The following is a 23,553-nucleotide window of genomic DNA, read 5'->3' as shown; positions in this document are numbered from 1 at the left end:
ATAGAATGCAATGATTTTTTTAAATTTTTTTTAGCCAGGACTTTAGCGAAAGAGTTTATTCACACATCAAAGCCAGATCAAAAAGAATACATAATGCACATGATTTGAAATTATGTATCAACAAGCTGGTCTCCTCTCCCCATCGAGTTGTTTACTTCCTGAATTCATGACTCAGCGCTCCGTTGGTTGACCTAGATAGCACCAAACCCCGGAGACAAAAAGATAGAGAGCACTGATGACCAGTGTACTTTTTAGAGTCTCAGTGGGGAGAGGCTGGCTGGCAGGCACAGAGAGCCAGACTGCAACTTTACTTATTGTGCACTTTAGGTTGTACAGTAAGACACAAGTGTAAATGAGACTAAGTGTAGAGGCAGTAACCACATTGATTCATTGATTCATTTAGCTAGTCCGTCCATAATATAAGTCTACAACATGCGGTAATGTCCCTTTCTTTTCTCCCTTCCTCTTGTCTCCTTTCATCCATTAATTCAGTCGTTCGCCTCCACCAAAGTGCCATTGATATTACATTATGTCTTGATTCGTTCCTTCCTTCCAGTCAGACAGACACTGATTCATTTATTACGGTCCAATACATTCCAATACAGTGATGACTATTGTAACCAAGTTGAGTTGGGATTGGGCCTAATGCTTTTCACAGCCATATCACAGCTACAGGGGAATCAGAGCAGCGTGAGAACGGTTCAGCCTTCATCAACTGCAATGACATAAGGAGTTATAGGGTGGTGTAGATTGGGTCATCGGATGAAAATCGCCAGAGTAGAATTAGCTTGTGAACGTACGGTAAAGTATCAAATCGCATCTTCAAAGATATGTACGGACGTTCACTTGTCGCCTGTCAAACTGGGGGGATAAACAGTCATTCAAGATTAATTTGACAATCTATTATTCAGGCAGCTGATGTGAGAATTCAGTGATGACCCTATTCTCACATCTGCCGCTGCTCGCTCTCACCCTGCTGCCCCCTACGTGAACGGACTTAAACTGAGATTATATATGAAACTTAAAGGGATAGTTCGGGTGTTTTGAAGTGGGGTTGTATGAGGTACTTCTCCATAGCCAGTGTATTACCTACAGGAGATGACGGTCGGCACGCCCCCAGCTCGGAGAAACAGACAGGAGTTACCGCATGGAACCAAAGTAATGTACTGCTGTGGACGGGAACGACAGCAAAACTTATTTAAGCCACCTAAAAGAAAGGCCCACCTAAAAAATCAATATCGATTTTCACTGCTTTACCTTGCCGTCAGACAGCCCCGTCCGACATGGAAGCCGTTGTATCCATCTATGCTCTTGCCAAAGCTACCAGACTCCAGCGAAAAAACTGTTACCTCGCAGAACACGGAGGTTACTGAGCTACTGCTGCCTCGATCTGTTAGTTTGTCTGTGCTATTGTGTGACTTTGGTGAGGTAAAATTACAGTTTTTTTCAATGGAGTCTGGTTGCTTTGGCAAAAGCAAAGATAGAGGCTTCAGTTCCCCATCGGAAACGTAGACTGTATAGCTGTTTCACGGCAAGGTAAACCGGCGAAAATATTCTAAATATAGCGTACACTTAAACTGCTATTGATTTTTTTAGGTGGTAACTCCAGTCTGCTTCTCCATGCTTGGAGCATGTCGACTACTGTAGGTAATACACTGACAACCCCACTTCAAAACACACAAACTATCCCTTTAATGTTAATGTTAAAAACTTCTATCCAAACAAACCACCCCCCTTACACACACACACACATACAGTACAAAGGCAGGCCCTTAAAGGCTGGTGGGTGGGGGGTTACTGCTTACAGGAGACAACAGCTGAGAAGCATCAGTCTATTTTTGTTGTCCCTCTCTGAGAAGGAGGTGTGATGATTATGGGGTGCTTGAGAATCTGAGATCACACAAAAGAGACAGCCCTTTATTTAGTTGCCCTCAGCCACATTTCAGGAAATCCATCTGGAACACTGCGGGCTTCATTGTCCCACAGTGAATGGAGTCAAATGGGCAGAGAATTGAGATAGCTGGAGCCCATTACAAACTAAAACTAAACTTGTCAGTCCTTGTAAACAGAAACAGCACCAACTGGCGTTATAGGTGGATGTTTTATCCAGAAACCCTCTAGGACCATATAGCTACCATTGATGACACAGAGGTCATGTCCTCTGTGTTATTTCTGGGAATTTGGAGAGTTTAACAACCTGGGGCACGTAACATAAAACTAAATCTGATATTTATTTAGATTAAAAAACTTTAAATTGGGTGTTTTTAATCAAGAAATAATAAATTAAATGAAATTAAATGAAATTAAATCAAGGGATGGAATTTAGTATTTTATCCTGGCAGTGTGGAAAAAGCAACAGACACAGCTTTTGGACAGATACTTTACTGAAATATATAATGGACAAGTTAAATGTCATGACAAAGATTTTAAGAGAATTTAATTTTGTTCGAGGGTAGTCCAAAAAATCTAAAGCTGCAGCTCCACTAAATGTAATACAAAGTGTATTTATTGAAGGATGCTGATGATGGAGATAGGGTGAACAGAGAAGTTATGAAATGTGTTGTGCAACAACTTAAGACAGATGCTGTAAAATGAGCTGCAGCTCATCAGTTAGATATCCTCTTCTGTGGCCTTCACATCATGATGCTCACTGTAAAGCTTTGAGCCTGGAGGCAGTAGAACTTGTTACCTCTGTGTTTCCACAAAGCCCCTCCTTGGACAAACCCCTTCAGCCTGAGCGTCACTCAAAGTTCACTTCAGTCCAGTCCCTCTTTCCTGAGCTGAAATACACACTCACACATCCGCTGTCATCCACACAAACAGTCCGCTTCGCTTCCAGCGCTACTTTTCCTCTCCGGAGACGCGCAAGAAGACCTGTTGGATGTTTTGGATGATTTTATTGTTGCGCGTTGAGTTGACCAAAAAAAAAAAAGTGTGACTTACTTTTTCCACGTTTTTTTTTTTTTCTCCTCGCTCTCTCTGCAGTGACATCTTTATTTGTCAACTTTTTTTTGGGACCTTATTCTCAGTTCAACAATCTCGTTTAGTTTATTGGTTAATTTGCATATCAAATTTTCTCGGGAAACCGTGCTGTTGGATTAAAATCAGTATTTGATGGGCAAAAATGAATAATTCCGTGAAATAACTCCAAAGGATTTCAAGGTATGCTCTTATCAAACCATGACTATGCATTACAGTAATCTATTATTCATCTCGGATGCGTCTTGCTGTGCGTAATTTACTTTCATGTCAAGTTGATAAAAAACCTCTCGCAGCTCTACAGTTGGTTTGATGAATTTGATGGTTTCAGTGCATTTGTGTGAGATTAGATAAGAGAGAGAGAGAGAGATGTCTAATTTGACGTCTTACTTTTCTTCCTATATAATTAAATCCTCCTGCGCTTTTTTTTTTTTTAATTTATGTGTTGCTATATGTCATGCAATTAACCTACTGGGCACGCGCATGCTCATGTGTAGATAGCCCAAAGGTCTGTTTTGTTTCAGACAGGTGCAATGTGTCAGTGTGGCTCTAGTGTGGATCTAAGAGGATAGAGAGTGTCATGTGTTGTACAGATTGCAAATCCCCCTTGAGACAAATGTGTGTTTCTGGGCTGTATGAATAAAATTGACTTGACTTGTGTGTGTGTGTGTGTGTGTGAGGGAGAGAGAGAGACAGACAGAGAGAGAGAGAGGCTTTCATCTGGATTTGGAGACCTGTCACTGTGGTGCACTTTGCTGCCCTCCATCAGTCTTGACTTCCTTTCTCTCTTTGCCAGTGATAATCCCAGTGTTGCTTCTCCTCTTGTGGAGTGAAGATGTATCGGAGCGTGTGTGTGTTGCTGACTCTCCTGGTGCTGACACTCGTGGTGCCCAGGGGCCAGGCCTGTCCCAGGAGCTGCAACTGCTATCAGGCCAGCGAAGTCCACTGTACCTTTCGTTCCCTGCTCACCGTACCGTCTGGCCTGCCTGTGCACACACGCCGCATAAACTTAGGGTAAGGGAATACATGTAAGCACAACAGAAATACACAATATAAAGGGCTTTTATTTACTGTGCAAACACACACCCACAGAGTTTGTGTCAAACTGCTGATATGGAAGTAATAGTATTTGTTGATTTATTGACGTCTCAGGTTGATGATGCTTTTCCTGTGACCCCCCCGTAGGTTCAACAGCATCAGCAGCATCCATGACAGTTCTCTGGCGGGGCTGAAGAAGGTGGAGCTTCTGATGCTACACAGCAACGACCTCCACCAGCTCCCAGATGAAGCGTTCAGAGATATGAAATCATTACAGGTAATCAGAAAGAAGAGCAGGAACAGCATGCATTGAACCCTTCAAATATTACAGTAAAGGACTGAAAAGAAGAAATTCCCTAGGGTTGCCCTCTTAGTCGATTAGTCAACTAATCGGTTGTTTTGGTCTTAGATTTCTGTAGTCGATTAGTTTTTTTTTATGCTTTTTTCATGCTGAATGACTAATTTCTAAGAAACTTATGAGTACATCTCTGCTAAAAACAAGATTTAAAGTGGTGCTTTTGTGTGATTCTTTGTGGAGAAACTCAGTTTTGCAGCTGTCGATTAAATCAACGAATCGATTAGTCAACAATGTTAGACTAAAAATGTCTTTGGTCGAGGACAGCCCTAGAAATTCCCTTCAAAACCAAACTAGCAGTTGATAGTTAACAAAACAATGCATAGCCAACATTTTGATGTAGTGGAGATGATTCTACAGAGGTCTCTTCTTCTTGTACAGTTCTTCTTTATGGAACTAGTAGCCTGTATCTCACGCACCTAACAGCAGCCGACATCGAAAGTGTCCTGACTTGTCCTTCGCCAAACCAAGCTATTGATGCTGGATTATGAAATATATGGCTGTTAATGGGGAAAATAAATCATTGTCTTGTCACATATTTAACCTTTGGCTCTTTGGAGATGAAAGTTTTTTGCAGGAGACAGTCGTAAAAATCAAACTTGGTCCATGTCTCCACAAAATGCACTTAAATCCCTCTCCAGCCTCAGGCAGGGGTGTCATACAGGGGCTCCTGACCTGCTCTGTTTCAAATGCAGCCCAGTTGCATGAAAAGGAGTGTGAATGACACGATAATGTGCAAGGCAAAAGCATGTAATAAGAACGGCGTTCTTGCTCTAGGCGTGTCATTTGTACACCGTGTAGTCTGTACTGACTTCAACTTAAATGCATCCGTGTGATTATACTACGCTCAGAGCTAGTGCCGTAGAATAAAAAGTGAGAAAGACTGTGGGCAAGAGGTGAGGTCTATGGATCCAACAAACACAGGACTTTCAACCAGGAGACTTCTGTAAGCTTTGTGACGCTTGTGACGTGTTTTCCGTACTTATGTAATGTTGTTTCAGTACGTGTTGTACTTACTTTACGTACTTATTTTAAGGCCAATCCTGACCAGTACTGCACCTTTAAATCCGCGTGTAATATTAACACCTTGGCGAGGCAAAACGTGACACTCAACACGCTATCCTCTGGTGAACAGGTGGATCTACTACACGATTTGGCGTGATATTGGGTTGGTTTGTTGCAGAAAGCTCAGCTCTTAAACCTTCTACATGTGTAGTACTTATAGTAGTAGAGAGATGGATATACTTAAACTGTTTGACAGAACAGATTTCACTTTAATGCAGGGATTATTAAGATATATAACATTTGGAAAACAGTTTATTGCAATTAAGAGAGGACCCTACATTGATAAATATGCCTAAATCTTGCAGTCATACTGTTGATTAAAATGGAATAATAAAAGGATTAATTCAACATTTCATCTGTGAAACCAGTATGCAAATTAATACAACAGTTTACATGATTCTGTTCACATTTTTCTAATTTCTGTACAGCTAATGCATAATTTATGTGCCATCATTCTTTTCGCTGCTCGGTGACAGGAAACACACTGGGCATTTTAGCAGCAACCTAAGGGCAGAGTTAGCAGTCCGTGGGGAAGTGATATTACTCAACGAGCAATTGTTCCCTTCGTCTCGCCGGCAGATGCTGATATATTTGCCATTGTGTGATAATAGGATCCATATTTCCATGTGCTGACATCGTCACGTGGTAGATCTGTCAGCAGCTGGGACCCTGCCAGCTAAGTAGCCTTCCTGCAGAGCAGATTTATCATAAGCCTCGCAGAAACACAATTCCACAACATGGTTTTCATGGTGGGCCTTCTTAAATTTTGGTGGAGTTCTTCACACATGACTAGAATACCAATAGATCCCCCAGAGTCTTGTGCGGAGGATGAAGGGCTAAATTTCATATTTGAAAAGTTGAAGACCCCCCAGTGCTAGAACATCCTTTTAGTCCTCTCTGCTTTGATTCGATAAGCCCACGGCATGAATATAACGTGTGGTTATGTGCTGTGGGCTATTTTCTTGATTTACATGTTAGGTCATGTGCTGCTGGAAGTGGCTTCCCCATATTTCTAAAATGTACACAGACTGCATCATGTCATTTTTGCTTACAAAGAGTTTTCATTCAACTCTTCATCCTCATTCTAATTCCCCTCACATCATTTGTCATAAATGAAATAAAAGCATGTGGCGTCTAGTGACCCATCACATCATAGACTTGGTTCCGTCATCAGCTTTGATGCCTATTATTTGATCGCTCTTCTGATCCTTCATTGCTTCCGTTCACTGACACCATTTCCTCCCCCTCCACCCGCAGATACTAAAGCTGAGTTATAACAAGCTGAGAGAGATCTCTTCATCGCTGACCTTCTCTGGCCTGACCTCACTGCTGCGTCTGTACTTGGATCACAACCTCCTCCAGCACATCCACCCCCGGGCGCTGCTCCAGCTGACTAGCCTCAGGCTGCTGCGTCTGCAAGGGAACAGGCTGCATCAGCTGCACCCTCACACTCTGTGCACACTGTCCCTCCTGAATACATATTACTTCTCTACACTCAGGTGGGCCTTAAAGCACATAATGTAATAATAATATCATTGTTGGGGAAGTTACAATATTTTTAAAGTTTAGTTTTAACATTCCTCAAAGAAAACGGAAAAGAAAACAATAGCCTGATGAAAAAGGTAACACTTCTATTGCTGGTTATTGCAGCGGCGATTTTAGACACCTACTTTTCATCTCAGCAGCCCTAAAAATTAATTATTAAACTCTCTGAGACGGCTGACATTACTGTTTTTAAGGGGCTGTAGCGGACTCAGTCTTAAAGCTTGTGAAGATATTGGTATCATATGATACTAGAAAACCTAAGGAATATATTGGTACCAACCATGTCGGGAAGGAGGCTCAATAATGCTGCAAAGTTAGGCTAAAGTTTGGTGAGGGAAAACTGGCATGGCGATATTCAAAGGGGTCCCAGCTTTGGGCAAAAACCTATTATCTCGTATTTTAAAAATGGTATATTTGAATATTTCTGCACAGTGGGGTTCCTAATCAGTCTTGGATTTACTGCATTTTATTCCATTATATTTTTGTTAATATTTTGAATTGTCATGGCACATGAATTTTATGTTTTCCTTTACATAAGTAAAGATATTTCCACCATAATTTGATGCAGAAAAGGCAGAAATTGGTGCATTAAAATTCACCAGAATGCAGGAAATTAAGCACTCAGACACCCATTTAATATGTGTTACCCTAGAATTGCCCTGGGTTATTGGTATTTAGACAAATACACCTCTACTGTAACACTAAAGCTACAGCCTTGTCTCTTTCCCCTTCTTCCTGATCCCCTTGTATTATTACTGCAGAGCAATAACTTAGGTCTGAACATGAAGGGGATGATGACAGTGATAAGAGATGATGGATGATTTTCTTACCCCTAACCTGTCACCTCTCTCTGCCCACTCCCACTCCTTCACCCATTCCTCAATGACTTTGATTCAACCTCATGTGTTCCCCCTCTTCATCCAATCTTTCCTTTGCTCTGTTCTCCCCTCCTGCAGACACCTCGACCTGTCCAACAACAGTCTGACCACTCTGCCCAGAGAAACTTTAGCGACAGCACCTCTGCTGGAGACTCTTGCGCTGCAGGGTAATCCATGGAGTTGTGACTGCAGGATGAACTGGTTTCTCACTTGGAGTCTCGCTCATCCAGGTGACTGTCACGTCTGAAATATAAATATTTTTTTCACTCTCGTCATTCGTTGTGCCTCTGATGCAAAAGATGAAGATGCAAAAATGCAGTGGCTAATGCAACATGAAGGCATACGCGCACATCACGTGGGTGCTCCGAAAAGGTTGAGCACCCATAGGGAAGGCTGATCAAAAAAATAAATAAATAAAACAGCTTCTTTAAAAAAATTGAACTATTTGCAACCTGTCCCTGGTGCTGGCTGGCCCATCGCCGGAAACATTTCCTCCGCCGCGACTGGCTCTCGTTCAGCTTGGAAAGGCGCGACTGTAAAGGTGGCTCACAGCTCCGTCGTGCTCATGTTGGCAACCCACCTGATCCGTCGAGTTCTTAATAGATCTAGCCTTTTAATCTTGCTCTTAAAGTGCACCAGATTGATGCATTTAACTATAAAATGTTCCCTGGAGGATCTGAGGTCCACCAACCACTGTCTCACAAAATCCTTATGGGAAACATTAATGTAGCCTGTTGTAATTTGCAGCAGAGCAGAGCATTTCATTAATAATTACTAAAGTAAGCCCAATAAAAAGTGATTTTGTGACAATTATCACCTTGGTGAGATTCACAACATTTGGGCACCTATCGGTAAAAACATAAAATCTGTGCCTATACATGTAGCTTGAGTAACTAAAGGAGAAGAAGGAGATACGATGAGAAGGAAACATGGGGAATGGATTTAGAAACAGAAGACTCATTTGTTGATAATTCCAGTCTATAAACAGTCTAAAAACTGTAATGTCAACATGTCAAATCCAGCCAGATGATAGAATGATAAATGTACTTTCTAATACATCTGGTTTTGTGATCTCCGTACCTCTGACATCCCTCCACCTGCTTTTCATCACCCACTCTTCTGTATCTCTTCCAGTGTGTCTTGTGGCTGTTATTGAGATGTGAAAGAGGGCTGGACCGTGAAATGTGTCTCATTGATATGCCAGACTTAACCTGCCATGACTAATCCACGATGACAGCATTGATGTGTGCAGGCAGATGAAATATAGGCTAATGATTGCTGTGTAATAATGAAGTGGTGCATTTTTTTCTGATTTATGAGCAGATGAAGTAACCATACCGAATTAGTGAGAGATATAAAGGGTAATAGATGCTTAAGAAGAGCTGGCATGACTAATATATGACACCGCTAATGTGTGCAGATAGCTGAAATGTGCACTAATATGTTTGTATAGTTGCTATGCTGTTATGCACAGTTGATATGCCAGCTATTTTCCTCTGCCTCTCTTTTTCAATTAGGCTTAATGAAATGTCCCGGCGGCCCTCAGTGTCCAATCTGCGCCTCGCCCAGTTCCCTTCAAGGTCAGGGCGTGCTCGACCGAGCTGACCTATCGTGCACCTCGCCCGTCATCCCCTCGCCAGGAAGAGACGCACCTTTGGATGCAGAACCCAGTGAAATCCAATCGAGTGAATCCTTCAGAGAGCCTTTAGGCACTGCCACTTTGGATCTGTCTGACCAACAGGGGAACAGCGTCGAACTGGGTTGCAACATCACTCACTCCTCTGATTCCCAGGATATTGCTCCTCCTCCAGATCTCTCCCTTTCCTCTTCTTCTCCTCTCCCCCTTGCTCTGTCGCTCTCCCTGGAGTGCCCTGTGGAGAGACAGAGCTATGAGACACTGTGGAGGATCCTAGCTTACTACAGCGAGACCGCGGTTCGCCTGGAGAGGGAGATCATGCTGAGTAAAGCCCCGGCGTTGGCCTACCGCTACAGGCAGGTGGCGGAGACGGACGGATATTATCACACTGGAGTCAAAGCTTCTGTCAAAGCCAGACCACAATGGTTGCTACAGCCGGCTATTAGCATTCAGCTAAACAGAGCGCAGTCTAACGGACACAAAGTTCAACTTATATACTCCACAAGAGTTGCTGCTCATCCTGACCCTGCTGCCTCAACATCCTCCCATGCCTCTCACCCATGGGTGCTGATTTCAACTAATCTTACCACCACAGCACTGGTAGCAGTAGCAGGCAGTAAGGTGGAGCTATCGTGCCCTGTTTTAAGTTCTGGTAACCTCAAAGTACAGTGGGTTCTCCCAGATGGATCCGAGCTCATCTCTCCCTCCAGCAGCCCAGATGGTAGGCTACGAGCTTCAACCTCTGGTTTACTTCTACACAACGTGCAGCTCTCAGATGCAGGGATCTACTACTGCATAGCCCAGGCGGGTAGGAATGTGGATGTTCTCCCCCAACGCCTGGCGGTGGAGGAGTCCTCTGTGCCGCCTTCAGGAGAGCAAGAGGGACCTCCTGTCACTGGAGACATCGGGGAGCCCGTTAGTCTGTCCTGCAAGGCATCTGGTTCACCAGCGCCTCATATGAGCTGGGTGTTACCAGATGGAAACATAGTACGGCGGGGATTAGCTGTATCAGGTGGGCTCACTATACAATCAAATGGGAGTCTCTCTCTGCCTAACCCTTCTCCGAGGGATGCTGGTCATTACCGCTGCATTGCGGTCAACCAATATGGCAGTGACTCTCTGTCCGTGCAGCTGGAGTTCAACTCAAGACATCTCCCTCCACTTATGACTTCATATCCTACAGGGCCACAGTCAGCCGCTGGCCGGTCAACCAGGATACGAGCTCCGTTACTAGTGGATGAAGGATCGGGGGATGAAGAGGAAGAAGAAGAGGGAACTCTTGTTGGCAATAGGAGGCGTACAAAACCTCTCCAACCACCTCCAAACAGACGTTATCCAATCGGGAAACCCCGAAGACGTGGACCTATGAGAGAAGGCAGCCCGAGAAGAGGAGGAGGGCCTGTGTCAGCGACTGACCAGAGAAGAAACCGCTTTGAGAACAGACGTAGAGTTACCACAAACAAGCAAAGGATAGACCCTCAGAAATGGGCTGACATACTGGCTAAGATACGACAAAAGACTGTTAACACGAATGACAGCCAGCCCAGCGCAGCAGGAGAGCCCACAGCTGGACCGCTGGGAGGAGACACAGGAAGACATGTGGGACATGATGATGCCGAGAGAGGTAGAGCTGAGGGAGCAGGGGTGGTTGCAGAAACTGAAGGGTCAACTATTGATGACGCTGATCTCCAAGAGGAAGGCCTACAGCTCATTCACCCTGTTCACACAAAAATGCAAACACACACAGAGACAAATGCAGATACTGAGATAAAGAAAGGGACAGAGACGTCAACAGAAACACAGACAGATATAGAGAATGAGACAGAGAGAGAAACGGAGACAGCGTCTCCACAGACAGAAACAGCGTCAAACCCAGAGACTCAGAAAGAAGCAGTCACATCTAAGCCAATCTCAGGAACAAATGAAATAGTCCAAGAACCCGGTGAAGGAGATGAGCCAGAAGCAAACACTAACCCCACTAGAACCAGTCCTCAGAGCCCCCGGCAGGGTCTCTACCCTAATTTGGTCCCAAACTCCCGGCCTCAAAGCTCTTGGAACACTCGCAGGAGGATTGGACAGAGAAGACGAATCATCAACAGGACCCGAGGGCGCCCTTTGACCCCACCTCGACCTCTCCCCGACCCTACGAACCCGAGGTCACAAACCGAGACACCTGACACTACCACAGATCAAGTTAATAGGTTGTTGCTGGCCTCAACAACCACATCTCCTGCTATTTCGTTGACCCGGAGTGACCATATTGGGACTGCTCCAAATGATGTGACTCTTCTGTCTCCCCCTGTTTCTAACACTGGTACCTCCACTTCGAAATCCTCCTCCCCCTCATTGACTCCCTCTGCCTCCTCTCTCGCCTCATTATCTCCCTCTCACATAAAGATACATATAGACACGGTGACTCACTCAGCCAACATCCCAGACACTACAGAGTCCACTCTCTTCAACACACCGACACCACCAGCACCCACTCACTCGGATACTGCGATTGCACAGACACATGCACATGACATACAGACACACACAAAAACACACACTGCCTTAGGCAAACATGTTGATAGACCCCCAGGCAAACACAGCGAAGAGCTGGAGAGGAATTTATCAGGTGTACCACATGTGTCCCACACCTCCACCTCTCTCTCGCCCACTCTTTCCTCCATCGTTTCCTCCACAGTCGCCAGTGCAGATACAACTACTGCTGCAAAAATCACAACAACTCCTTCTACTACTCTCACTACAAGTACATCTACTACTACACTTCCCACAACATCTACAAGTATTCCTATGACAACAAGTCCCATCATGTCTACTACAACTACCATTATTATCCCAACATCTAGCACTACCAGAAGTACTACAACTACTCTTACCTCTACTACTACTACTACCACCACAACTCCTATTCTTACATCTACTACCCCCACTACCACTACTACGTCTTCAACTAGCCCTTCTACTACTACTATTGCTACTAGTACTACAAACTCATTCAAAGCCATTCCCACAACTCCGAACCCCACTACTACTACTACTACTACTACTGCTACAACTACTACTCCTACTAGTAGTACTACAATTGCCATCCCAGCCAAAACGTCTCCCACTATTACAACGGCAGCTACACCCAGTACGTCTTCTACTACTACTACTACTACTAAAACTACTACTCCTACTAGTAGTACTACAATTGCCATCTCAGTCAAAACGTCTCCAACTACTACAACGGCAGCTACACCCAGTACATCTTCTACTACTACTACTACTACTAAAACTACTATTCCTACTAGTAGTACTACAATTGCCATCTCAGCCAAAACGTCTCCAACTACTACAACGGCAGCTACACCCAGTACGTCTTCTGCTACTACTACTACAACAATGACATCAACAAGTACCACAGCATCATCCAGAGAGAGGCTGAGTGTTGTTCAAGTCGATCCCAGAGGGAGGCCTGTTTCTGGGGGTCCAAACCAGCGTCAACCGTCTACTGACTGGAAGAACCCTGGAACTAATTCTATTCCTGATTCACACAGCAGCAGGCCACATCGGCCCGCCTCTCCTTCGGTCCCTGCCGCCCCTGGGGTGAGTTCAAATCGATTAAAATAACGCTATTTTGTGGATTCTTTTACCCCAAATGGGTCTTAAAGCAAGCACATACATTATAACAAGAGTAAGAGCCAAGCTAGGGCCATGATTTGTTCTTTATTTGCTAATTTATGTAATGTTTCCCCATTTTTCTGCTCCTTGCTTTCATTCATTCAATTAGTCATTTCTTTAAGTGCATCCTTAAATGTACTTTGCAGTTCATATACCATAAATAAAGCTATTTTTCTTTGTTGTCAGCTAAGTGGAACTCAAATTAACATTTCTTCTCTAAGTGAGTACTGGCCCAGAAAATAATAACACACACGTATGAACACACACACTCACTACGCCCGACTGTGCAAGCCCTTGGGCAAAAGCTTAGCAGAAATGAAAACAATAGATCTGAAAATAGTCTAATCTGTATCCACATGACCTGCTATTAAACCTGAGGGATGTTGATGACAATTCTTCAATTTCATGGATTTTCTCATGCCTTGCCAGAGTCCCTGCCAGATCTAAAGGAGAGATGAAGAACACATGTTCCATAATCAGCAACATTATGTGTTTTGAGAGCGTAATCCCAAGGATATAAGATAATCAATTGTTAATTAATTTCCAGAGCTCTTTTGGCAAGACTCAGCAGACCAAACCTCTGGGTCCACCACCAGTGATTCTAAATCTGGGATCACAGTAATGCTATATTGAATTTATGAACCTGAACAATGCTTTAAAAGTCTTCACTGTTCACAAAAAAAAGTAATTACAGTTTAAAGAGTTTACATATTAATGTTACTCTCTGTTTATAGGTTAGGCAACTTTTTTGAATGAAGATTTTGGTACGGATGTATGATGGTCTTTATCCTTTTTTTCTTCCTTTTTTTGAAAACTACAGCAACAAAAGACAAACAAACAACAACAAACATATGATAAAAGAAAAGAAACCTCTCAAACAAAACAACAGAGTCACAACAGCATAAAACAAATACATTTTACAGTGGTCTTAACCATATTTTTTTGCCATTGTATTATCTTTTCCATTGTAAGGCAAGATGACATTTCGTTAAACCATTGGCCAATACTCGGCCTGTTCATGCTTTTCCAGCATTTTGATTCATCTGCCGTTTTGGTTAGATGTTTTATTTATTTATTTGAATTTTTCTTTATGCAGATAGCATTTGGCCAAATGATCTGTTGATTACATTGTAGCAATTCTCATTTTTTATCCTCTGCTGTACTGAAGTTGTTGTTCACTTGCAAGTCCTCTAATCACATGCTATTTAGTTGAAAAATTAAAACTCCAAAGACCAAAACAATGCTGCAGCTTTGCGGAGGAACTTTCATTAGTGCTCTCAGATGTCTTCTAGTCCTAATCATTAATTCATTCTAGTATTCTTTACTTTGCCACTACAATCTCTTCTCTAAAACTTTCTCACAGGCCCCAGTTGTGCGATCCAGACCGAGGATTGCAGACCCACACATCAGGACCGTGTCGTTCCCAGCAGAGAGCACCGTCAGGCTGGCTTGTGAAGCTAAAGGAGAGCCGAAGCCCTCCATCACATGGACCAAGGTCGCCACAGGTACGCACAGTGCAGCAGTTGTGCACACATCTATTTCAGCATAAACACATATTCGAAACAAAACACTCTGAAATGCATGAATGTATAAATCAGTGTTCAGTTTTATCTTCAAATGATATTTACGTTAAATTTCCACTTGAAACAAATCTGGTTCATCGACTGATGTAAAAACTCAGCAACGTTCTCCAGATTACTCAGTAAACCTGCTTTCTGTAACAGGCTTCAGGCCTATATTATGCTAGAAATGCTTGTTTTTCATCCAGAAGTCAATTATATACTATATGCAAATTAGGGCTGTAAATCGATTAAAATATTATGTATATATTTATTATTGGAAATCAATTAACAACACAAAACAATTACAAATATTGTCCAGAAACCCTCACAGGTACTGCATTTCGCATAACAAATATGCTCAAATCATAACATGGCAAACTCAAGCCCAAAAGGCAACAACAGCTGTCAGTGTGTCAGTGTGCTGACTTGACTATGACTTGCCCAAAACTGCATGTGATTATCATAAAGTGGGCATGTCTGTAAAGAGGAGACTCGTGGGTACCCATAGAACCCATTTTCATTCACACATCTTGATGTCAGAGGTCAAGGGACCCCTTTGAAAATGGCCATGCCAGTTTTTCCTCGCCAAAATGTAACGTAAGTTTGCAGCATTATGTAACCTTCTCGACAAGCTAGTATGACATCGTTGGTCCTTACAGTTGGTTGCAAAAAATCGCAAATTGCGTTGATGCATTAAAGAAATTATTGCGTTAAAAATAATTTGTTAACGCGTTATTATCGTGTCAACTTTGACATTGCTAATGTGAATATACCTTTCATTTATATGGTGAAAAACTACAGACTGCACCTATAAAAACAGAATAAGTAATGGTTTGTATTTACGTCCTGAGGTCATAGATTTTACAGGAAAATCCGCCTCAGCTTTAGTGTGTGTACTTTAACTAACACATTTTACTCTGATGAAATAACCCATTAACACCCGCACTGGCTTGCACACAATAGGCTCTTTTCTCGCTTGAAATGTGGGAAACACATATTGCAAGGAAGTAATGGAACATTTTGTGCACTGCATCACTGGGTTTACTTCACGCTGTGCCACTCGGCATGTCCCTGATCCTCCTTTCCTCTGTCTCTTACTCACTCCCTAACTTTCTCTCCCAATTTGTTTTTCCCATTCTGTCTCCTCACTGCTGCTCTCTCCCTCCCGCTGTCTGTCTGTCTGTCTGTCTCTCTCAGGAGCGGTGATGTCAATCCACTCCAGGGCTCAGCGTTTTGAGGTCTTGCCAAATGGCACCCTTGTTATCCAGAATGTTCAGCTGCAGGACAGGGGCACATATATCTGCAGTGCACACAGCTTTCTGGGGCGTGACAGGTGAGGCTGCTGATACCAGTTAGGAATATTAATGCAGTGTACACCATTTAGTTATAATGACCATGGGACTAAATATTTTCTGTATTAATTACTTAGGCCTGAGGCAAACTGCAATTTAATTACGGAGTATTATGCATGCTGTTTTTTTAAGCAGCCTAAATACAAATCTCTCTCTATATGACATCTGTTTATAAAATGAGTGTTTGAAATCCCATTATGTGTTTGTAATTTGAATATTATGTTTCTCAGGTCCATGTTTCTATCAGGATTCCTGTTTGAATTGTGTATGGGTGTTTCCTAAATGTGTCATATGATATTTATGGTTTGTTTTCATTTTGAATTTATATTTGAAGTGTGTTTATATTGAGTTGCTATATTGAGTATGTGTGTGCTGTACTCCTCCATGACAGATTACTAACCACACTGGAAGTGTGGACCCGCCCCCCTCGGATGCAGCTGGCCAGCTACAGAGAAGCTACCATTCATCAGGGCGGAGAGGTGCGCTTGGAGTGCCGGGCGGATGGCGTTCCTAGCCCCCTCATCTCTTGGGTTCTGCCTGATCGTTCTGTGCTGACCTCCGCCGCTCCCTCCACCAGTCGCATCACCATGGACAAAAATGGAACCCTCCACATCTCAGTAACGTTACCGAGTGACAGAGGAGTGTATCGCTGCGTGGCCTCCAACCCAGCAGGTGCCGCCAGTGCCTCTGCGCGTGTACACGTGTCCTCGTTGCCCCCGGTGATACAGCAACCCAGAGAGGAACACCTGCTCTTGTCTCCGGGGAGGCCTGTTTATGCTCACTGCTCTGCCCGAGGTGCCCCGCCACCAACTCTGCGCTGGCGAATCCCAGATGGGACTCTAGTTCGCCCATCCCAGTTTCTCCATGGCAACCTTTTCGTCTTGCCCAACGGGACGCTGCATATTCGAGGAGTTGGGCCTAAGGACTCAGGGAATTACGAGTGCTCTGCAAGTAATGCTGTCGGAGCCGATAAGAGAACAGTGAGGGTGGAAATCGAAGGAGAGAGGAGACAGGGTGCAGCAAGAAATGAAGGAGCATCATCTCCTTCATCCTCACTTTATAAAGACAGAACTTTGTCCATCCCCAGCCACCCCTCACGTCCATCCATCTCTGCTAGACTCTCCCCTCCATCGGCCTTTGATAGAGCCAGGACCTTGCCGCTCACCCCGAGTTCTTCCTCTAACTCGCCTCCTAAAATCAATAAAACAGTCACTGCCTCCCCCACATACTTGACCAACATCGACAAAACAAAACTCTTCCCTCTCTCCCCACCCTCCACACTGCCTACAACTAACACCAAAGTCTCGCCCGGGATTGCAAACAACCCCAGAGTTACTTCTTCTTCTTCCTCCTCCTCTGACAAAAGCAGAGTTTCTGCTGCTTCGCATCCCTTGCCCGTCTCCCCCTTCAGTAAAGCCCGTATTGTCTCTACATCACCCTCCATCACTACTGTCCACTATGGGGAGTTTTTGCAGCTCCACTGCTCTGTAACTGGCAACCCATCGCCTGTTATCATTTGGAGGACCCCCATCAGGAAACTGGTGGACATGCACTTCAGGTACAGGGGATGTGGGTTAATGTGAGAAGAGATAACTTAAATTGTGTTGGTTGTATAATTATTAGGGCCGTCAAAGTTAATGCTATAATAACACGTTAATGCAAATTTGTTTTAATGCCACTAATTTCTTTAACGCATTAATACAATCCATCTTTCAGTGGTTGTAGCGGGCTAGAGTGAAAATACTGGCATCATATGAAACTAGAAAAACTATGGACAATCATGCGATTAATCACGATCAAATATTTTAATCTATTGACAGCCCTAATAATTATATCTTGTGGCAATTCTATCAGTGTTGTGTCTTATTCTACATGTGTATCCTTTTGTGATATGTTTGTCCACATTTGAATTTCAGTTTTGACCGACGTCTGAAGGTGCACCCTAACGGCACCCTGTCAGTCCAGGCAGTAACAGAGAAGGATGCCGGAGACTACCTCTGCATCACACGCAACAAGGTCTCAGATGATTATCGCCTGCTGCGTGTCTCCGTGGCTATCAAGCCTGCCAAGATCGAGCCCAAACAGCCGCTCAATCAGATGGTGTCATTTGGCAAGCCGCTGAAGGTGAGCTAAATGGAAAAAAGAAAACAGAATCATATTTCATCTCTGCCTTGCCCCCAATAATGATGTTTATTCAATAAACAAATAACAGCAATTATATATCACACACCACTGTTCCACTGTTGGAAACTTGCACCAAACCCTGCCTGAAAGTTAAAACAGTCCATCTCTCACACCTCCACTGTTGAGCTTTCAGAGCCTTATTTTTTGTTGAGGCAATGATGTGTGTTGGGTGTCTTCTATCGCTGGGCGTGGTGCCAAACATTTCTACAGCTTCAAGCTGTCTTTGGTTGTTTTTTATCAAAAAGTGCTCCATATTTTTTGACTCAAAAGGAAAAGAACGACCTGTCAGGCCTGTTATGAATCATGAACAGCGGCCTGCAGGGGATACTACTTCACACATGAATATTTAAGAGCTCAATGAAAAACAATGTCAAGCGGGGTGAAATGCAAGAAAGAGGACAACGTATTGTGGGAATTTGTTGCCCTTCATTTTTAATTTCATTTAAACTTTAATGAGCTTTAAATGTTTTTTTGAATCTAAATCATCTAAATTTGTGTTGCTTAGCAGTGTTTTCTACTGTGAGTTTCCTTTTTTAAATACAGCCTTAAAACAGCCTGAATATACAGTTTAGTTTGCATCACTCCTCCTTGCGAAGAGAGTATGTTTTTGTTTCTCAACAACTTTTAAATGATAGAAATAATGATCCCGCTCCTTGCAGGTGGACTGCCAGGCATCAGGACTGCCTGACCCAGCTGTCCGTTGGAGCCTACCAGATGGAACCATGGTTAACAGCGTGTTGCAGGGGGAAGACAGAGGAGGGCGAGCACGGAGGTTAACGGTGTTTAACAACGGGACGTTACTGGTTCAAGCAGTGGGTATGGGAGAGGAGGGAGAGTACACATGTTATGCTGAGAATCAAGGAGGTCAAGACACCATGAAGGTAAGAAAAACATTTTCTCCTGCAGAAGAATAGTCATTTATTTTATTAAAGGAACAGTGTGTAGCATTTAGGCGGATCTATTGGCAGAAATGGAATATCATATTAATACGTGTGTCTTCTTTAGTGTATAATCACCTGGAAATAAAAATCGTTGAGTTTTCTCAAGAATGAGCCCTTCATATCTACATAGGGAGCGGGGGCCGTATTACAGAAACAATTTAACTTGCAGATCTTAACTGTTTGGTAACCATGGTAATTAGGGTTAGGACCTGATGATCAGTTCCTAAGTCAATGTTCCTATCCTAACTTAAGATAGGAAACATCCTAACTTCCCAAAATCTTAAATAACCTCTCCTAACTTTAACATAACAGTTAAGCTGTCCTAACTTTCACTTTTCTTTTGCTCTTTGGACTTAAGAGCTGCCTTCCTCTCCATATCACTTGTACGTATTTTCTTTTTGATAGCAGCATACGGCGGAGACGGTGTCTGCTTTCTTAGCCCACTCTCTTTCTTTTATTTCCAGAGTTAGGGTTGTTGTAAATTCCCTAAAAGTAAATCTTTGGATTTCTCTCCAGATGCTCATTTGTCTTTAAGTCAAGTGCCCGCCGTTGTTTTTGTTCCATTTTTTTTTCATTTCAATGCATGTTTCAGTATGTTTCAATAAGAAAAACAACAGTAATGAAGTTGTTTAGCTCTGCAAGATGAGAAAAGTATGATTGGTTGCGAGGTAACAGACATAAAAGTTGATAAGCGATGTTGGATTGAATATTTAGGATTTCCAAACCTGAGATAAGATAGGGTGAAGTAAGATAAGACAGGATTCCTAAAGTTAGTTAGGATTTGCTTCTGTAATACCAAATTGACTTCCTATCTTAACTTAAGATAGAAGTTTCTGTAATACGGCCCCAGGTCCTCTTCACAAAGCCGGCCGCCGTTTCTACAGTAGCCCAGAAAGGAAAAAATTAAACTCTGACTCTAGATATGGCCATTCGCATTTTCATGTTTTCGCGTCGGCCACTGCAGTTCTCCTACATGCTCTGCACACGGGATAAGATTCAGTTGGTTGCAATCTGCAACGTCACCGCTAGATGCTGCCAGATCCTACACACTGCACCTTTAATGAAGGTTTTCATAAATACTTCAAAATCGAATCAAAGTGTTGTTATCTCCGTCCGTAATTCAATTATATAAACTATATTTTACTAATTCACAATACACACAAAATAAACAAAAAATCATTCAGTCGTTAATTCCTCCCTTCATTCAAATTCAATCTTTAAAGGTCAAAGTAAAGGTCATGATGACATCTCCACCGACCTTCCCCGATGACAGAAGCCACCACGTCATCAAAGTACGTCAGGGGGCGACCGCCACAATTCGCTGCCAGGCCACAGGAGTTCCCGCCCCGACAGTGACATGGTTTTCCCCGACACGCCGTGTCATCCCACGAAGTTCGGGATCTGGTTTTTATTCGGAGCGGGTTGTGGCGGTTTCAGATGGAACTCTGCAGGTGCGTCTGGCTCAAATGATCGACAGGGGAAACTACACGTGTCGAGCGAGCAACCCAGCCGGGGAGAGGAGCATGGTGGTGGGCCTGGAGGTGGAGGCTCCGAACCATGGACTGGGAGGAAGAGGTTGGAGCACCAGCAGTGGTCACATCAGTAGATCAGGGGACAGCATTAATAATGCAGGGATAAACCAGTATGGATTTACCAATGGAGACACAAGCAAGCTTGGCAGCAACAATGGCTATAGTGATCATAATGGAAGGATAAGAAACTTTGTACCAAACACTGGTGCTAACATAGCAACAAGTGGCTCTAATCCTCCCCTTAGGAGTGATAGTCGAGATGTACTGAACAGGCCTGTCAGTGGAATCAGTGTCGGGGTGAGCGTGGCTAGGAATATAGGCATTAAAGCAGACAACATTGGTATAAATGGAAATGGACCTGGAGTTATGAGTAGTAGTAATAGTGTGGGTAACAATCACAGCACAGTTAGAGGAGATAGTGTAGAAAGGAATCCTGGGGCTAAAAATAATGAAGTCAATGTAGAAAAGGCTGGTAAAGATGCTACCACCAGTGGAGACAATGGCAGGATAAGTGGTACTTCTAGTAATGTTGGAGTTTTTAGCAGCAGCGTGTCTAATAATGGAGCTGGTACTAACACAGTGGTGGGTGTGGTAACGTCAGTGAAGCAGCGAGCAGTGAAAGGCCAAACTGTTCTTTTGCCGTGCCCCTCCCAAGGCTCCCCTCCGCCTCGTCTGGCCTGGCTTCTGCCTGGTAATGGTGTGCTGCCAGCTCCTTACTACGGCAGCCGACTCACTGTGCACCGAAACGGCTCCTTGGAGCTGCGAGGAGTGCGGGTGAGTGATGGCGGGACCTTGGTGTGTGTGGTTAGAGGTGAGAGAGGACAGACCAGGATAGAGGTGGAGCTAGAGGTCTCTGAGCCGCAGGAGGAGGCCAGATCTCCACATAGAGGACCGGCTGTGGAGAGGCCTGTGCAGGGAAGTCGTTTAATAGAGGCGCCTCGCTCAGGAGCCTCATTGGATTTGGCTCAATCCTTGAGCTCAAGGCCAGTGTTGCCTGAGATGCTTCATCCAAGAATCCCAGTTACTCAAAAGCCTCTACACAAAGCCCAGTCTTTACCTGCTGCTCCTCGTCCAGTTGGCCCTCCACCCCGCTCGACCAGCCTTGTCTCTGAGCCAGCAGTGAGCACTAGAACAGCTCCCTTGGTGAGCATCATTAACGGAGAGACCCTTCGCCTGCCTTGCCCTGCTTCTCACACCAGTGGATTCACCCAGGGCTCTCTGTCATGGACCATGCCCAGTGGCAAGGCACTATCCCGGGGTAAGAGTGCTGACTCGGGCAAATACCAAGTCCAAGAGGATGGAACACTAACAGTGCAACAGGCCTCCGTGTTTGACCGCGGCACTTACACCTGCAGATCCACCAGTGGCGACTCCTCCTCAGTTTCAGTCATCACTGTTCCCGTCATCGTCATCGCCTACCCCCCGCGCATCACAACAGGCCCCTCCCCCGTGACCTACACACGCACCGGGGTTGCTGTGGAGCTTCCGTGCTTGACAATAGCAACACCCCGGGCGACGGTCACCTGGGAAGCACCAGACCTGACACAGCTGAGGGTGATGGCTCAGGCTCGTATCTATGGCAACCGCTACCTTAGCCCTCAGGGCTCCTTGGTGATACAAAACCCGTCAAGTAGGGATACGGGATTTTACAAATGCACCGCCAAAAATGTAATAGGAGTGGACACCAAGGCGACCTACCTGCACGTTATATAACGTGTGAAGCAAACGCACACACACACACATCCAGCTCAAGGACAGAGACACCACCAGTCTTCTGTAGTGGTGAATGAACTCCTCTGCTGTTAACACTGTATGTGTCCCACATGCCCAAAGGAACTGCAAGGCTCCGTGCCGGAGATACTGTTGAATCTCAGAAAAGACACTACTAATATACAGGTATATTTCTCATGTATGGATTTTCTATGTTTTTTATATCAGGAGTTGCGAGATTCTCTGCGATTACAGTGACGTCATGCATTTTTCTCTGCATAAACAAATAATTAGTGTTTAAGGAAGGTTGCTTCATGTAGCTGGTGGTACACCCTTAACCTGCTGTGCCTTTTTGTCTGTCTCAGCAGCCAAAAACCCATTTTAAAGTGATGATCGAAGGAGTAAAATAAAATGCACCACATATTTAAGATTGCTGCACAACTTAATGCCCAAATATGTACCCGTGAATTGTTTCAGTGGGAAAATGGAGCTAACTCTTTTTGTTCCCCTGCCATGTGTTAAAATTAAGCTCTGGCCAATATGAACAAAAATTATATCTCACTTCAAAAAAATGTTGTAAAACAGCAATTTTAAACTTAGGTATTGCTGAACCAAACATAGAACATGTGAAAGACAAGCATACTTTACTTGGCCTGATTGCTTTATTTCATTACTTTACTCTGAACTACAGTATAACCAACGCGTTTCAACCCATTTTGTCACATACTGCCGCTTTGTCACACCCCTTGGCATCACTTTAGGTTTAGGCAACAAAACCACTTAGTTAGGTTTAGGAAAAAACAACATGGTTGGGCTTAAAACTACGACGTTTGTGAAGTGAAAATGAAACGGAATGTTGTGAACACGGGACACAAACGAACAGCTGATTGTAACGTGAAAGTGAAACTTAATGCATGCAGGACACGAACAGCGGTCTCCTGGATGAAAGCCCTGTGTTTGTTGGACCCATCCACCTCCCCTCCCCTCTCCGCCCCCCACTTTCTCTGAGTGCGTACCTTTGCTGCGGATGAGTTTACATTGTAGTTAATGCAAAGCCTGGTGCGTCTCATACAGGCGCTAAAAGGTTCCTTGTGCGTTGGTCTC

General features: G+C 44.0%; 1 protein-coding gene and 1 long non-coding RNA gene across 3 annotated transcripts; one reads left to right on the top strand and one right to left on the bottom strand.

Moving 5' to 3' along the window:
- The first annotated feature begins 2,472 nt into the window (after positions 1 to 2,472).
- LOC119500801 (immunoglobulin superfamily member 10-like) lies at positions 2,473 to 23,265 on the top strand. 2 transcript variants are annotated; one of them, XM_037790738.1, is made up of 12 exons: positions 2,473 to 3,162; positions 3,776 to 3,993; positions 4,165 to 4,294; positions 6,695 to 6,936; positions 7,939 to 8,090; positions 9,378 to 13,093; positions 14,532 to 14,673; positions 15,928 to 16,063; positions 16,474 to 17,640; positions 17,999 to 18,206; positions 18,926 to 19,147; positions 20,431 to 23,265. In XM_037790738.1, exons 2-12 carry the CDS (start codon positions 3,815 to 3,817, stop codon positions 22,450 to 22,452), a joined length of 8,316 nt encoding a protein of 2,771 aa, XP_037646666.1. In that variant the 5' UTR covers positions 2,473 to 3,162; positions 3,776 to 3,814; the 3' UTR covers positions 22,453 to 23,265. The 2 variants fall into 2 exon arrangements, with proteins under 2 accessions (XP_037646666.1, XP_037646667.1); XM_037790739.1 differs by lacking the exon at positions 2,473 to 3,162 and having other exon boundaries at positions 3,759 to 3,993.
- On the bottom strand, positions 5,646 to 7,933 carry LOC119500802. The gene is made up of 3 exons (XR_005209685.1): positions 7,813 to 7,933; positions 6,745 to 6,850; positions 5,646 to 6,126 (listed from the first exon to the last, which is right to left on the bottom strand). It is a non-coding gene; the product is annotated as an uncharacterized LOC119500802 (long non-coding RNA).
- Positions 23,266 to 23,553: the final 288 nt, after the last annotated feature.

Source organism: Sebastes umbrosus, chromosome 13 (genome assembly GCF_015220745.1).
Source record: "Sebastes umbrosus isolate fSebUmb1 chromosome 13, fSebUmb1.pri, whole genome shotgun sequence".
NCBI classification, from domain to species: Eukaryota; Metazoa; Chordata; class Actinopteri; order Perciformes; family Sebastidae; genus Sebastes; species Sebastes umbrosus.
This window is presented reverse-complemented; position numbering and strand designations above follow the sequence as displayed.